Source organism: Linepithema humile, chromosome 2 (assembly GCF_040581485.1).
Source record: "Linepithema humile isolate Giens D197 chromosome 2, Lhum_UNIL_v1.0, whole genome shotgun sequence".
Taxonomy (NCBI): Eukaryota; Metazoa; Arthropoda; class Insecta; order Hymenoptera; family Formicidae; genus Linepithema; species Linepithema humile.
Window position 1 is genome coordinate 22,423,625 of NC_090129.1, and position 15,145 is coordinate 22,438,769.

At 34.5% G+C, this 15,145-nt stretch overlaps 1 protein-coding gene and 1 long non-coding RNA gene across 2 annotated transcripts in view; both read left to right on the plus strand.

Moving 5' to 3' along the window:
• Positions 1-15,145, plus strand: part of LOC136998047 (uncharacterized) — a 34,007-nt gene that overhangs the window by 4,174 nt on the left and 14,688 nt on the right. The window lies entirely within an intron of this gene.
• LOC136998045 (fatty acid synthase-like) lies at positions 2,022-12,700 on the plus strand. The gene is made up of 19 exons (XM_067349913.1): positions 2,022-2,190; positions 2,378-2,628; positions 2,810-3,041; positions 3,180-3,598; positions 3,823-4,116; positions 4,185-4,392; positions 4,464-4,624; positions 4,714-4,893; positions 5,116-5,591; positions 5,677-5,987; positions 6,101-6,505; positions 6,662-7,686; positions 7,762-8,006; positions 8,394-9,087; positions 9,193-10,024; positions 10,219-10,673; positions 10,858-11,115; positions 11,186-11,443; positions 11,513-12,700. Exons 1-19 carry the CDS (start codon positions 2,022-2,024, stop codon positions 11,693-11,695), a joined length of 7,056 nt encoding a protein of 2,351 aa, XP_067206014.1. The 3' UTR covers positions 11,696-12,700.

Sequence of the window (15,145 nt, forward strand, 5' to 3'; positions counted from 1 at the left end):
ACAACAAGATAATAAGTATGGAACAACAGATTTCCACATCACCTGTGAGGTACTATTGTTGAAGAACGTGTCAATAATAGTACAGACGTATTGTATATTTTTAACTTTTCATGTTAGAATTCAATACGATTGCAACTCAATAATATGATTCTTAACTTTTTGACTTCCTTTTAAGCCATTTTTTGGAATAAAATATTATTATAATAACTATCTTTTTTACCTCACATTGAAAACCCATTGAATATCTTTTTCTTACAAAGCAAAAATGTCTTCACTTATTTATATTTTTCGTCTCAAAAGAATGTTTGATAGCAATATTACGCACGATTGGGAGGAATGCACTACAGTTAAAAAACCAATTTTTGATAAAACACAGAGGCGAATTTCCCATTAGGCTGGATAGGCTATAGCCTTGGGCGGCAGATTTTAGGAAGCGGCAAATTTTTAATTTTTGAATTAAAAAAAAAATTATTAACACTCGATTTATATTCAAAATACATTCTGATTCTCATCAAAAGAGTCATAATATAAATATGTTCGTGATCATTACTGTTAAAGAGTATATAAAGTGCTATTTTCTCCGGCGTTTTCGGCGAAATTTATTTCCCGTTTTTCTCCTCCAATTCTCAACCGATTTTGCAGAAATTTTTTCTTTAAGTTTTTTCAATATTAAAAATTTTTTTACGTTTTTTACATTTCTGGCTTTATATGCTCGGGGTAACATTAAATATCATAGAAAAAATGTCAACAAAATCGGTTGAGAATTGGAGGAGAAAAACTGGAAACGCGCGCGCGCGAGAAAGAATGTGTTATTTATTATTATTCAAAAAATCCTATATATAAGATACCTGTTTCCTATTTTATTATCTATTTCTTATTTAATTAATAAAAAAATTTCCCCTTGCTCCACTGTCATTAAAGGGCGGCAAATTTGATTCAGCGTAGGAGCGGCAGAAACCGAATTCCGTCCCTGATAAAAAATTAACATAAAATATTTTTGAACAAAATAATTTTCTCTCCTTGATAGCATTATCAAATACTATTTTGTACTAACATAGATACGATAAGAAATATAAATAAAATGCAATAATGAAACACGGATCGCGCTAAACTTGTTGAAATGTGTTTCGCGGCAGAGTTGTGTACAGCGATATTGCTCTGCGTCCTATTTAGCCTTAACCAAAGGTTAAGGTGCAATACTGTTGACTTTTGACTGCAGTTTATTATTAAATTTTATTTTGTATATTTATACATATTCATTGACCACATTGTAGCCGTCGATTGTTTTCGCCAAATGTTAATATGAGTTCGTCGGCTACATCAATTGTTTTCGCGGAATATATATATGCACTTATTGTATTCAAAAGGTTAAACGCATTGAACCGCGTTTATATTTAAATGTCTATTTAATGACATATATTGTTTCTTACAGTAAAAAAATTTACTTATTATAAAACCAGTGTAGCTCTTCATTCAGAATTATGTAATTTACTATGTAACTAGCTCATATAACTAAAAATTATAATAATTTTCTACTAGATATATACAATTGGTCTCAAAATTCTTATTTCCATATCATATTTTTGCGTCTCTCAATGCAGCAGATAGTAAAATAAATAAGAGTCTTTACTTTTACAGGCAAATAATTGCAAATATTTGAATTTAAAATACATGCCATTGTTATTTCACAATTACGAAACATTAATTCTTATCAAACAATGGTTTTTATAAATAGTAAATTTATAATGTACCTGCATAATTAATGATGCAATAATTAACATATGTCTTTTATATAAAAACAGGTTTAAAGACAACCCGTTAACTAGTGATACGCCAGTCGCACAGGCAATCGCATCAGTTGGATTTCAGAATCACAATTAAATATTATCATTAAAAATTAAGAAAAAAAGAGTGTGAAGTTGTAAAAACGTGAAATTAAAATCATTTAAAATATCTGCAAATTTGCTGATATTGGGACTTTGTTAACCAGTAAAGTAAAATTTACTGTTGTTGGAGTTGACATGGACTCTAATAAAAAAGCCACGGTCATTGATGTCGAATCTGAAGATGACATCGTCATTTCTGGCATCGCCGGTAGATTTCCTAAATCTGACAATATTAGACAGCTCCAAGAAAATCTATTTAACAAAGTGGATCTTGGATCAGATGAGGAACGACGATGGAATCATGGTAATATCTTCTTTGTTCTATGAATAAAAAATTATATAAAAAATATTCCATAAAAACATATATACAAAATTACTGTTCTATTTAAATTTCTTATTCAATGTCATCATTTCTTTTCTATTAAAACTTCTATATATAATAATAAGAACGAAAATAACTATTTACATATTATATACGGTTTAATATACAGGTCACCCAGATCTACCTCAACGTATGGGAATGATTGACAATTGCGAGAAATTCGATGCAGATTATTTTGAAATTCCCTTTAACGAAGTCCATTTCATGGATCCTCTGAGTAGGATGCTCATGGAGCATACGTATGAAGCTATCGTTGACGCAGGAATAAATCCGAAAAATTTATCTGGAACGAAAACTGGAATTTTTATCGGAATGTGCTTGACGGAGGCGGAGAAGATTTGGTTTTTTGAAAAACCACAGGTACGAAAAATTACTCATCGATCAAGCAAGAATATTGTACAAACTTATAGCATAAAAATTTTGATAAATAACATTTTTATATGATATTGTAAAAAATTTACTTGTTTGTAAATCAGTTCGTACAATGTTCATACAACGAACATTTAAATTCTCTAAACAATGTTATATGTACAAACATTAGATAGCTCGCGCTGCAGCTTTTGGATGTTACAAGCCTCTATACGCAAATCGGATGTCCCACTGGTTAAATATAACAGGACCGTCTTGCACATTCGATTCCGCCTGCAGCTCAAGTCTCACAGCTTTTGAGAGCGCTTATAGAAGTATCCGGTCAGGGCAGTGTGACGCAGCTATTGTCGGCGGTCTAAATCTCTGCATGCATCCTTATATAGCATTGCAGTTTGCGCGACTCGGTATTATACTTATTAAAATGTTAATTTAAAATATAGGATATAATTGAAAAATATAAAAATTATTATAATCAAAATAATTTAGAATATATATAAATATATATCTAAATTAAATTTTATAATATAATTTTACAATTTCAGGAATTTTAGCACCTGACGGATTCTGCAAACCTTTTACCGACGATGCAAACGGTTACATGCGTAGCGAAACAATCGGAGTCGCATTTTTACAAAAAGCAAAGATGGCTAAAAGAATTTATGCAACCGTCGTCTACGGCAAAACTAATTGCGATGGATACAAGGAACAAGGCATTACCTTCCCATCGAGCAAAATGCAACAAACTTTACTTGAAGAGTTTTACAATGAATGCGGTATTTCACCGACTTGCTTAGGCTACATGGAGGCTCACGGCACCGGCACTTATGTTGGCGATCCAGAAGAAATCAATGCACTCGAGCAAGTTTTCTGCAAAAACAGGCAAACTCCTCTATTAATCGGTTCTGTCAAATCAAACTTGGGCCATTCTGAAGGTGCTAGTAGCATGTGTCAAATTGCTAAGGTAATAATAAATATTATATGCATTATAATAGTAGCCGTCAATTTTTATGATCGTAGTTTTGTGAAATTTTTACACTTTACAAACAAAAATTTGTATAACATTTCTTTCGCTGCTAAATCATTAATAGTATCATGATAAAAAAATAAAAAACATTCATCAATTAATATATAATTTAATAAAAAAATAAGAAGCAACAAGTTGGCATTTAATCAACTTTTCGTAAGGTGATAATTGCAATGGAAACTGGCTTAATCCCGCCAAATATAAACTTCACACAAATACGGAAAGGTGTTAAAGCTTTTGAAGATGGAAGTATACGCGTGGTGACCAACACAACACCGTGGACTTCTGGATTTATGGGCATCAATTCGTTCGGTTTTGGTGGAGCCAATTGCCACATCTTGATGCGAAGTAACACAAAGGAAAAGATCAATAAAGGAGCGCCGAATGATAATCTGCCCAGACTCGTTGTCCTATCTGGACGTACCGATCAAGCAGTTGAATCATTTCTAAATGAGGTATATAAAAATTTTGCGATTACACAGTCAATAAGAGCACACTTACACCGCAAAAATTTATATGTTAGATCGAGAACCGGCCGATAGACGTCGAATATGTACGGCTATTGCATGATCTTTACGCTGATGAGATGAAAAATCATCCTTACAGAGGATACGTGATTGTCGAATCTAAAACGCCGATCAAAGCGGCAAAAGAAATACAATATTACTCAGGTGAGAAAAGACCGATTTGTTTCGTGTTCTCCGGAATTGGATCGCAATGGATTGGCATGGGTACGCATACTTTTTTGCATATGTTAGAGAAGTGATTGCTTGCAATTAAACTCGAATTTACATGTTAACAGGTCAAGCGCTACTGCGATTGCCAGTATTTTCCAAAACCATAGAAAAATGTGATACGATTTTAAAAACCCATGGAATGAATATCATTGACATATTAACGAGTAAACATAAAGATATTTTTAACGATATATTAAATTCACTTGTGGGCATCACCGTAATGCAGGTGATAAATTGCTTTTACAAATTATATGCGCGCAATTTATGTAAATGGTTCTTGATAATTATAAATAAAAATATTTTATTCTTTTCTAGGTGGGATTAATCGATCTCTTAGGATCCGTAAATATCGTGCCAGATTATGTCGTCGGTCATTCAATTGGTGAACTCTGCTGCGGATATGCGACCGGTAATTTTACCCTTGAACAAGTGATTTTATCTTCGTATTACATAGGATTGGGATTGAAGGAAACAAAAAAAATTGACTGCGCAATGGTAAATATTGGTCTAAGTTATGAGAATGTAAAGAACATATGCCCACCGAATATCGAAGTAATCTACAGCAACAGTCAAAATACTGGCTGCATAAGCGGTCTAAAGAAATCAGTAAAGACGTTTACAAAACAATTAAAAGTACTTTAATATTTCACTTAAATATATTGTTGAATATATGTATAATTAACTGAAACAATATATATTTTTTATATAATTTTGCAGGCCAATAATGTATTTACTAAAGAAGTCAATTGCTGCAATGTTCCTCTGCACACCCGTTATCTCCTCCCCGCGAGAGACACGATTCTGGCTTACCTAAATAGAATAATACCTCAAACAATGACTCCCAGTCAGATATGGCAAGGCTTATTTTGCAGCACGAAATTGTCCTGCGCTGAATATTTCACGAATAATCTATTCAGTTCTGTATCTTTCGATAAAACCGCGCAATTAATTCCTAGAAACGCAGTAATTCTTGAAATCGCGCCAGATGCTATTCTTCAGAGTGTTACGAAAGAACTGTTCGGCACAACCAGCATCACATTACTTCAGCGTAATCACGAAGATAATATCAAAGTATTTTTGCAAAGTCTGGGAAAAATGTACAACAATGGTTTGCAACCGCAAATAGCAAATCTATATCCGACCGTGAAATTTCCTGTTAGTCGTTCCACGCCGATGATCTCGCCGTCAATCAAGTATGTCGAACACATTATTCATTTGTTATACATAATAGAATACAAAATTATTTCACGGTAAGAAATTTTCATTCCTTATTCGCAGATGGGACCATTCCAAAGATTGGTACTTAATATGTTATAAAATGCTGACGAAACTGTCCATCGGAGAAAGAATGATTGAAATTGCGTTAAATGACGAAGAATACGAATATATGAGCGGTCATGTAATTGACGGAAGACAGTTATTGCCGGCTACTGGATATCTCATGCTAGTTTGGCAAACGATGGGTATGCTGAAAAGACTATCGTATACAGATATGGCGATCGTATTTGAAAATGTCAAGTTCATTCGGGCAACACACTTTCCGAAACAAGAACAAGAACCCGTGTATCTAACAATAATGGTGCAAAAAGGTAAATCTTATTTTAAAAAATTATTTTTTAATAAACTTTTTTACTTGCTGTATTAAGAATGACGATACTCAATTTATGCGGTAAAAAAGAACATTCAATATTATTTATTGCAGCAACTGGAAAGTTCGAAGTCATCGAAGGAGATAATGCCGTCGTCACTGGCACTGTGCGTGAACCGACAAATATTGCCGAAGAAAAGTTACCGAGTCATCTGTTAAATCAAGAGAATAATAATGAGGAGGAAATAATGAAGACAAAAGATATCTACAAAGAACTCAGATTACGTGGATATCAATACGCCGGCATGTTTCGAGGTCTGAAAAGTTCGTCGACTACGGGAAAAAAAGGGCATATAGGTTGGATGTACAATTGGGTAACATTTATGGATAATATGCTGCAAATGAAAATCCTTGGGATAGACACGAGGAGTATTTACGTTCCGACAGGAATACAAAAGTTGGTGATTGATACAAAATTTCACATACAGCAAATACGGGACACAGCAGCTAACGATTATCGTAAGTTTGTCGACTTATTTTCTTTCTATCAGCTTTTTAATATTAATTTTTTAATGTATCTTTAAATATTGTAACTAATTTTCAAATAAAGAAATTTGTATAACGTAAGAGAAGTTTGAGTATAAAAAAATACAATATTTATAAATATCTTTTTAGAGCTTCCTGTGCGTGTGTACAAAACCTTCGACGCGGTAGTATCCGGCGGTGTGGAAATTCGCGGAATCAAAGCTACTTCCATATTTCGTCGAAAGCCAGCGGGAGAACCCGTTCTCGAAGAGTACAGATTCATAGCTCATCGCGACGAAGCCGAGGTTTCTTTGCAGGAAGCCGTGATGCTGTCGACGCATCTCGCTCTGGAGTATCATCAAGTGATAAAAGTGAATATTATCGAATTGATCGAAGATGATGACAAAATAGAAACAGATGAAATAGCATCTCCACTGTTTATCGATATCTTGGGTGATCTACCGTTGCTTCAACCGAACATTACTCTGGTGACCAGAACCGATCGCTTCGATCACGTTACTCTTCCTTCGGAAATCACAGTCTCGCAATCGAAAAAGTTGACGAATGACGATAATGCGATGTTAATCACAGGATACAATTTGTTAACGAAAAACAAGAGCAAAACTTTAAAAGAAATTTTGCCGGCGTTACAAAACAATGGATTCTTATTAACACGAGAACAGTTTTTCACGAAAGACGACATTGCGACTGCCGAAAAATATAATTTAGCCGTAGTACTTGAGAAACGCACGCAAAAAGAGCATATTATACTGTTAAAGAAAATAGGACAGTCGACGAGAAAAACTGAAGTTATTCACGTTAACAATTACAAGTTCTCTTGGTTAGAGCAGCTAAAATCGATCTTGAACGCGCAGAACGAGTCAAGAAACACTGCAAAAATAATTTTAGTCAGCGAGAAAGATTCGGAATGCGGCTTGTTGGGCCTCGTCAATTGCTTGAGAAGAGAACCAGGCGGCGAATCGATCAGAGGAGTGTTTATTCAAGACGAAACTGCACCGGAGTTTTCTTTGCACGAGCCATTATACGCGGAACAACTCCGGATCGATCTTATCATAAATGTCTTGCGTCCGGGTAAAACATGGGGTTCATACAGACATCTTCCGTTAGCGCCGCTGACACCGAAGCTCGTATACCACGCATTTGCCAATCAATTGGTATAAATGTTTCATAAATAAATAAAAAAAGTTATCCTTACAGTTCTGTCATAATAAAAAATATTTCTCAATTAGGTGAGCGGTGATTTGAGTTCATTTCGCTGGATTGAAGGCCTGATTACCCCAGATTATAAGGAGAATAATCTTGTTCACATAACTTACGCTTCTATCAATTTCAAAGATGTAATGATAGCGTCCGGCAAACTTCCAGGAAATAGTTTCTGCTTCACGCGTGGACGACTCGAGGATTGTATGGTTGGTATGGAATATGTCGGCGTCGATAATACTGGACAGAGAGTGATGGGAATTTGGGAAAACAGGTACGTTACTGTCACGCAATTATTTAAAAGTATACTGTTTATAAAAAAAATTGACGCACCTTAAGGAAAGCCTTATTATTGGATAAATTGATATATTGTGTGTGTATATATTCTATGTGAATTTGTGATAAGAAGATAAAAATAATTAAAAAATTATTTATTTTAAAAAATTTCTATCTCAAATGTTACAGGCTTTGTAATGCAATTTGCAATATTTTGTAAAGCCAAAACAAACGTAAAATTATTTTATTAAAATGCATAAATTTTTTATAAACAGTATTACTGTATTTTTTATACTTACTGTAAAACCTACAAGTTATCCTTATCTATCCTAAATAATCCCGTTTCTTTTAGATATAAAAAAAATTTTAATTTTTTAATTCACAGATGCATATCAAATATGTGCACATCCTCCAAATACTTATGCTGGAACGTTCCCGACGAGTGGAGCATGGAGGACGCTGCAACGGTTCCGGCCGCTTACGGCACGTGTTGTTACGGATTAATTGTCAAGGCAAATATGAAAAAGGGCGACACGGTACTCATCCACTCCGGTACCGGTGCCGTGGGACAAGCTGCGATTCATCTTGCGCATCACAAAGGTTGCGAGATATTCACCACCGTTGGCACTTCGGAAAAGCGAAAGTTTATCAGAGACACGTTCCCGTTCATCCCAGAGAATCACATTGGAAATTCGCGCGACAACAGTTTTGAGCAAATGATACTTAGTCAGACCAACGGCCGTGGCGTGGACATTGTATTGAACTCGCTCGCCGAAGAAAAACTCCAGACGTCCATCCGTTGCCTCGCGAAGGGCGGGCGTTTTCTGGAAATCGGCAAATTTGATTTTATGGCCAATAACTTGTTAAATTTATCGTTCCTTTCAAAAGGAATTTCATTTTACAGCGTTATGTTGGATAATTTATTCACAGCTCCGCAAAAACTAAGAGAACATTTGAACATGGTAGTGGCCATAAATCTTGCGAATAAAACTATTCAACCGATTGCCAGAAAGATTTTCGAAAAGGATGAAGTTGAGGCTGCATTCAGATACATGGCAGCTGGAAAGCATATAGGAAAGGTAGGTATTTAGCTGGAATTAATTGTGGCTCAATACGAGATAAATTAAGGCTAAAACGTAATACATCAAATAAAAACTGAGTTAAATGAGTTAACGAACTTTTAGATAATCATAAAAATGCACAAAGAAAATGAATCTATGAGCGCACCTATTCTTGCACTTCCACGGTATTACTGTCTATCGAACAAATCGTACATCATCTTAGGCGGCTTGGGTGGATTCGGCTTAGAATTAGCGGACTGGCTGGTTGCTCGTGGCGCTCAGAATCTGGTGTTCATCTCGCGCGCCGGAGTAAAAAACGGATATCAGCAGATGAAGATCGATCTGTGGAAATCTTACGGAGTGAATGTGCTAATCATATCGAACGTCGACGTAGCGGACGTCAAAGATTGCGAATATATGCTGAAATCGGCGGAAAAACTGGCGCCGGTGGACGCTATATTCAACCTGGCTGTAGTATTAAATGATAAAATTTGTCCGAATCAAACTATAGAGACATTCCAGGAGCCCTTCAAAGCAAAAGCTTGGGCCACAAAGAACTTGGATTATTTGACCAGAAAAATATGTCCTCAGCTTCGTCACTTTGTTGTGTTCTCTTCGGTATCTTGCGGCAGAGGTAATGCCGGACAGACCAATTACGGCATGGCAAATTCCATCATGGAGAGAATTTGCGAGAGAAGAGTGCAAGAGGGTCTGCACGGACTAGCGGTTCAATGGGGTGCGGTCGGCGATGTCGGCCTCGTGGCTGATATGCAAGACAACGACAAAGAAATGGTTATCGGCGGCACTTTGCAGCAAAAGATAACTTCCTGCATCTCGAAACTCGAGGACTTTTTGTTACAAAAGCAGCCTATAGTGGCGAGCATGGTTGTAGCCGAAAAGCGGTTGATCACTTACGGCGCATCCAGTATTATCGAAACTGTGGCCAATATTATGAGTAAGTTAATAATATTTAAAAAATTAGACAATAATATCAAAATTAGACAATAATGTACGAAAATTTAATTAATCAATTTATTTGAATTTTAATTCATTTGATAAAGAAGATCAATGTGTTTAATTAAATGCGATTTAAATATTTAATATAAACTAAATAATTATAACTAAATACAAAAAATTAATTAAATATAGATCTGAAGGACATGAGTACCGTGGCTCATCACGTGCCTTTGTCCGAGCTTGGAATGGACTCGATGATGGCCGTGGAAATTAAACAGACCTTGGAACGGGAGTATGAGATTTTCCTTACCGCGCAGGATATTCGCAATCTCAATTTCGATAGGCTCGCCAAAATGTTCGAAAAAGATGTGAAGAACGAGGAACTCACCGAAATAACAGGAATGAAATTGCTCATTCGCATATCAGGTGACGATCAATTGATACCCGATGTTTGTATAAAGCTTCCGACGAAAAGAAGCACGACGGAAAGCGAAATATTCCTATTGCCAGGTATAGAGGGTTGTGGAAACGTCTTCGATTTACTGGTGCCAAAAATCGAAGGTTCAGCAACATGCCTGCAATACAACACGCATAACATCGGCACAGACTTAACATCAATAAAAAATATCACTAATAGCCTTTTACAGGTAAATTGTTCACTTAATTAACAACTGGACTTCATAATGTAAGAAGAAGAAAACAGATTGTGATACAATAAAATACTGCATACCAAAATACAATGATAACAGGATAACAGTTCAAGATACTTTTAGTCCCATTTTTTCTATGTTAAGTTTTTTTTATACTTTATTGTTTTGTATGTGTTTTCAGCACATTTTGAGCAGAGGACAAAAATTGCCACAGAATTTTGTACTAGTTGGTTATTCGTATGGATCGATCATTGCAATTGAATTAGCGCGGCGGTTAGAAGAAATGAATCTCAAAGGCCGATTGATACTCATCGATGGAGCACCCGAGTATATGAAAGCAATAGCTAATGTAAATTGTCCTTTCACTACATTAGATGAATTCCAGAATAATATTCTTTTGGGTATAATGGATTTGTTTCAACCAACAGCTAGTGGAAAGGTATATAATCATAGATAATGGTCCTAAATGATTCATTTTTCGGCAAAAATCACAAATCTTATCTTTACAGTTTGTGTTGGAGTTAAATAAATCTACTAATACTAATTGGGACGAAAAGTTACAAATTTTTTTGAAACATGTTTCTTCGGCTTATTCACGAGTAACAACTGACAAAAGAAGAGTCTTGTGCACAACGATGTATAAGCATTTGAACGGTCTTCATGAATACGATGTGACACAAGTACCGAAGATCGAATCATCTATACTACTTCTGAAGCCCATGACATATGCATTACTTTTTCCTGAAGAAGACTATGGCCTACACAAGGTAATTAAAGTATATAAAAAAATAATTTATACAGCAGAACAGTTGTAGTTAATATAAAGTTAATTTCAGATTACTAAAGGAAAGATAGAAATACAATATGCTGAAGGCACTCACATTACAATAATGGACAATGAGAAAGTCGTTGCTGCAATTAATGAGGCAATTAATTCTATCGAACCTATTCAAAAGCATGCAAATATAATGAGTAATAATAATATGACATCTGTTCAAAATATCCGTGCTAGAACATAGAAGTTAATATGCAATTTCAAATCCTATGTGTATACACAATATATGCACTATATATACACAAAATCTATACATTTAGTTTTATAAGATTTTATATTATATAATTGTTTCTTTTAACTATGGATATGTTAAAAATATTATAAGCGGGAATTATTTGTTTCAAGTCACAAATAAAAATATAATCTTTTTCCTAAAATTAACACAATTGCTTTTTTGTGTTAATATATCGTCTCCATATAGTTTGAAGCAAGTTTAGTTACAATATTAAGTTGTTTTATGATTTTATTGCCGTTCTTCAAGATACTAAAAGCCACTTTAATTACATAACAAAATTTAACACATAACAAACTATAATCACGCAGTCCCTCAAAATACTTATGATTTTAAAATAGGTATATAAAATGAGATCGATTAAAATTTACTCTTGTCGACATATTACTAAAGGTAATTTATTGAACGTAAAATACGAAACAGACTGTGGTCGTTGATGCGTATTTGCTTATAACATCAGCAGGTAAAAGAGGTGAAAACAAGGATCGAATTCAAGTATAAACTGATATTCACAGAGAATATACAATGCGCGTAAAAGTAACTGGCAAAAATAGAAGCATAGAAATAAATTAGAAATATCTCTCAAAAAATCTATTTTAAAATTTCATTCAACTGTCATTACGTATTCTTCCATCCACGCAGCCTCTGCGCAGTCTCTACCCTACTCTGACACTCGTCACCCATCCATTTGGGACACCCCATAGTATCGTCGAATCAGTATAGCGGAGCGCGCTTGACGCGATGCTACTATGCGGTATACTACGTGCAGCGCTATCCACGTCCTTCGGCACTGTCGTGTAGATTGCGATCTTTTTCCTGCAAAACTCTAATATCTCGAAAGTGCTTGCATCTATGCCACCAGAAGCCGGTCGGTGTCAGTGTGATTTATTTTTTATGTAGTTCACAATACATGAACAAATCTAAATAAAGGAATGATAAGATCTCTTAAAGCAAAAATACATCTAGTGTATATTATTCTGCATCTTTCAAATAGGTGTTCAATGTTCAATGGGTCTTCTATTGGCTTTTAAATTACGTTTGGTTTTATCTTCAATTTAATTAAAAATTTTCCAATGCTTTTTTATTTAATAAAATTTGATTTTTTACTTTTTAAAACATTAGAGAACGCTGCAACTCTTTTCATTTTCTGTATAAAAATAGCTTTAATGTAATATTATTCCATCTCAGCAAGTATGAATTCTTTATATCGTTGTGCTTGTATTTAATTAAAATTAGTCCGTATATGTGCGCACCCGTATTTTACGAATCAATCGTATATTTTTACTCTTTCTTGCAGTGAATTTTTTTATGCGAACGCACAGAGCGTGCGTGAATCCTTTTGTGGCAGGTAAAGTATAGGTATTTCCACGTGCTAGATCAATTCGATACTGTTCTTTCACATCGCGATACACGTGGCATGCAAAAATATAACCAATGTGCTGTACATTCCATAATTTCATTTCCGTAAAGGGTGCGTTCTTCCGTGATCTTGTTGTCAATGTGCTATCAAGCGCGTTAGTCGAAATTCAGCAAATTGCCAACTAGGCGCCAGTCTGAAAGACAGCTTAAGTAATTCAGCGCTCTCATGCAGGTGTGCGTCAGGTAATCGATATTATTAACATGTGTTAGGTTAGATTAGACGCTTATGTACCTAGACATGGCACTACTATTTCGATTGCGGTAAGGCGACATTGTTTTCGCTTGATCAGTTTAATTATAATTTTTTTAATATTTTGTGAAGTATTAAATTTTTGTGTACATATCAATGCTATACTATAGTTGAGAAAAATAGATTTTCCTTGTATTAAGAAGAATTATTGTTTGATGTACGTTCAAAAACGTTGCCGCAACGTTCATAAATCTACGGAAATGCCAACAATGTAATGGAATGAGCAGCGCGGTGTACAGGGGTTAATAGCGATCAATTTAACGCATTCTCACCATAGGAACTCCGTTTTCTATCGATTTAACACTACCATCGAATACTAAAAATACCTATGATATGCCGCGTGACTTTGCGTAAATACGGAATGACTAAATAAAATTTAGCAATGGAAAAAAATATGTGTCTACGCGCTTACGCATTGTATTGCATATATATATATATATGTCTACATATAAAAAAATATACGGAGCACATAATAATTTTTTAAAATTATTAACCGATAAACAATTTTGAAGACAGAGATAAGTTACTCCCTCGCCAGAAACAAAGTAACGAAACCGCAAGCTCGGTTTTGAACACGCCGAACTTCAAACAATATTTCCGCGTACCAGAAAGTCAAACAAACCGTGAAATCAGATCGTCGTAACAACGCGAAAAAAAAATGCGCACAAAGAATAGATTACGGACGTGTCCGGCGCTGTGTCATAATTGATCGATAGTTCGAGCGATGAGCAGTCGTAAAATTGTCCGATTCAATGTTAGTTTTTTATTCTGAATTTTGTGCTGCTTGCTGAAACAATTAACATTTTTATTTAGAAATTTTGGAGTATTCAATGTAAAACAGTTAACGTGAGACTTGAAGAGGACATGACCCTCTAATTGCGCGAATGCTTAAAATGACATAACGGGCAACAAATAGAATAACAACACTAGCAATGACATAAGCATGTAAATTTATGGACGTTTAGCTTCAAGCTGGAAGCAAATGTACGCACGTGCGCAATCTAATGTAAAATATCATAGATTTGCAATCGACTGTTAACTTAAGAAAAATTGCGAGACAAAGAACAAGACTCACCCGCAGCCCTGATATTTCGCGGATCGCACGAGGTCGTGCGACTTAATTTGCATTATTCCTGTTAGTAGAGTTTGATAGTTCCTGATTTTCACTTTCTCTTATCTTAGTAACTGCTAATAAAAGAAAATCTAGTTATAAATTTCGAAGTTTACGCCTAAAATAAGATAATAATTATCGATAAGTTACAATGCAAAATTTTGAATTAAAAAATCTTAAAAATAAGAAATTACATAGACATCATTAAAAATGTATTTAAAAAAGCAAAAGTGTAAGAATGGTTATTTTATAAACGTAACAATGTGTGACTTTAAATAAAGTAAAATTGGCGAAAAATAATTTTGTCAATTTTTATGACTAAAACTGATTAATGTAATTTATCTCAAAAAATATAGGATGTTGCTTATGTAGTTTTGATGCTTCGGTCGCACATTGCAGCACTTTGCAACTATAGCAATTTCATGAAAGCCTGAAAAAGATAATTTTAAAAATAATTTTATATTACAATGCCACACAATTTATAAGTACAATATTGATAGAAAATATTATCTAATTTAAAAACAATTTTAGAAAATAACGTATAAATTCAATAGCGAAAAAAATTGTATTATAATGCTAGTTAGTTTTAATACAATGTAACTGATTAAACATCCAATTAAAG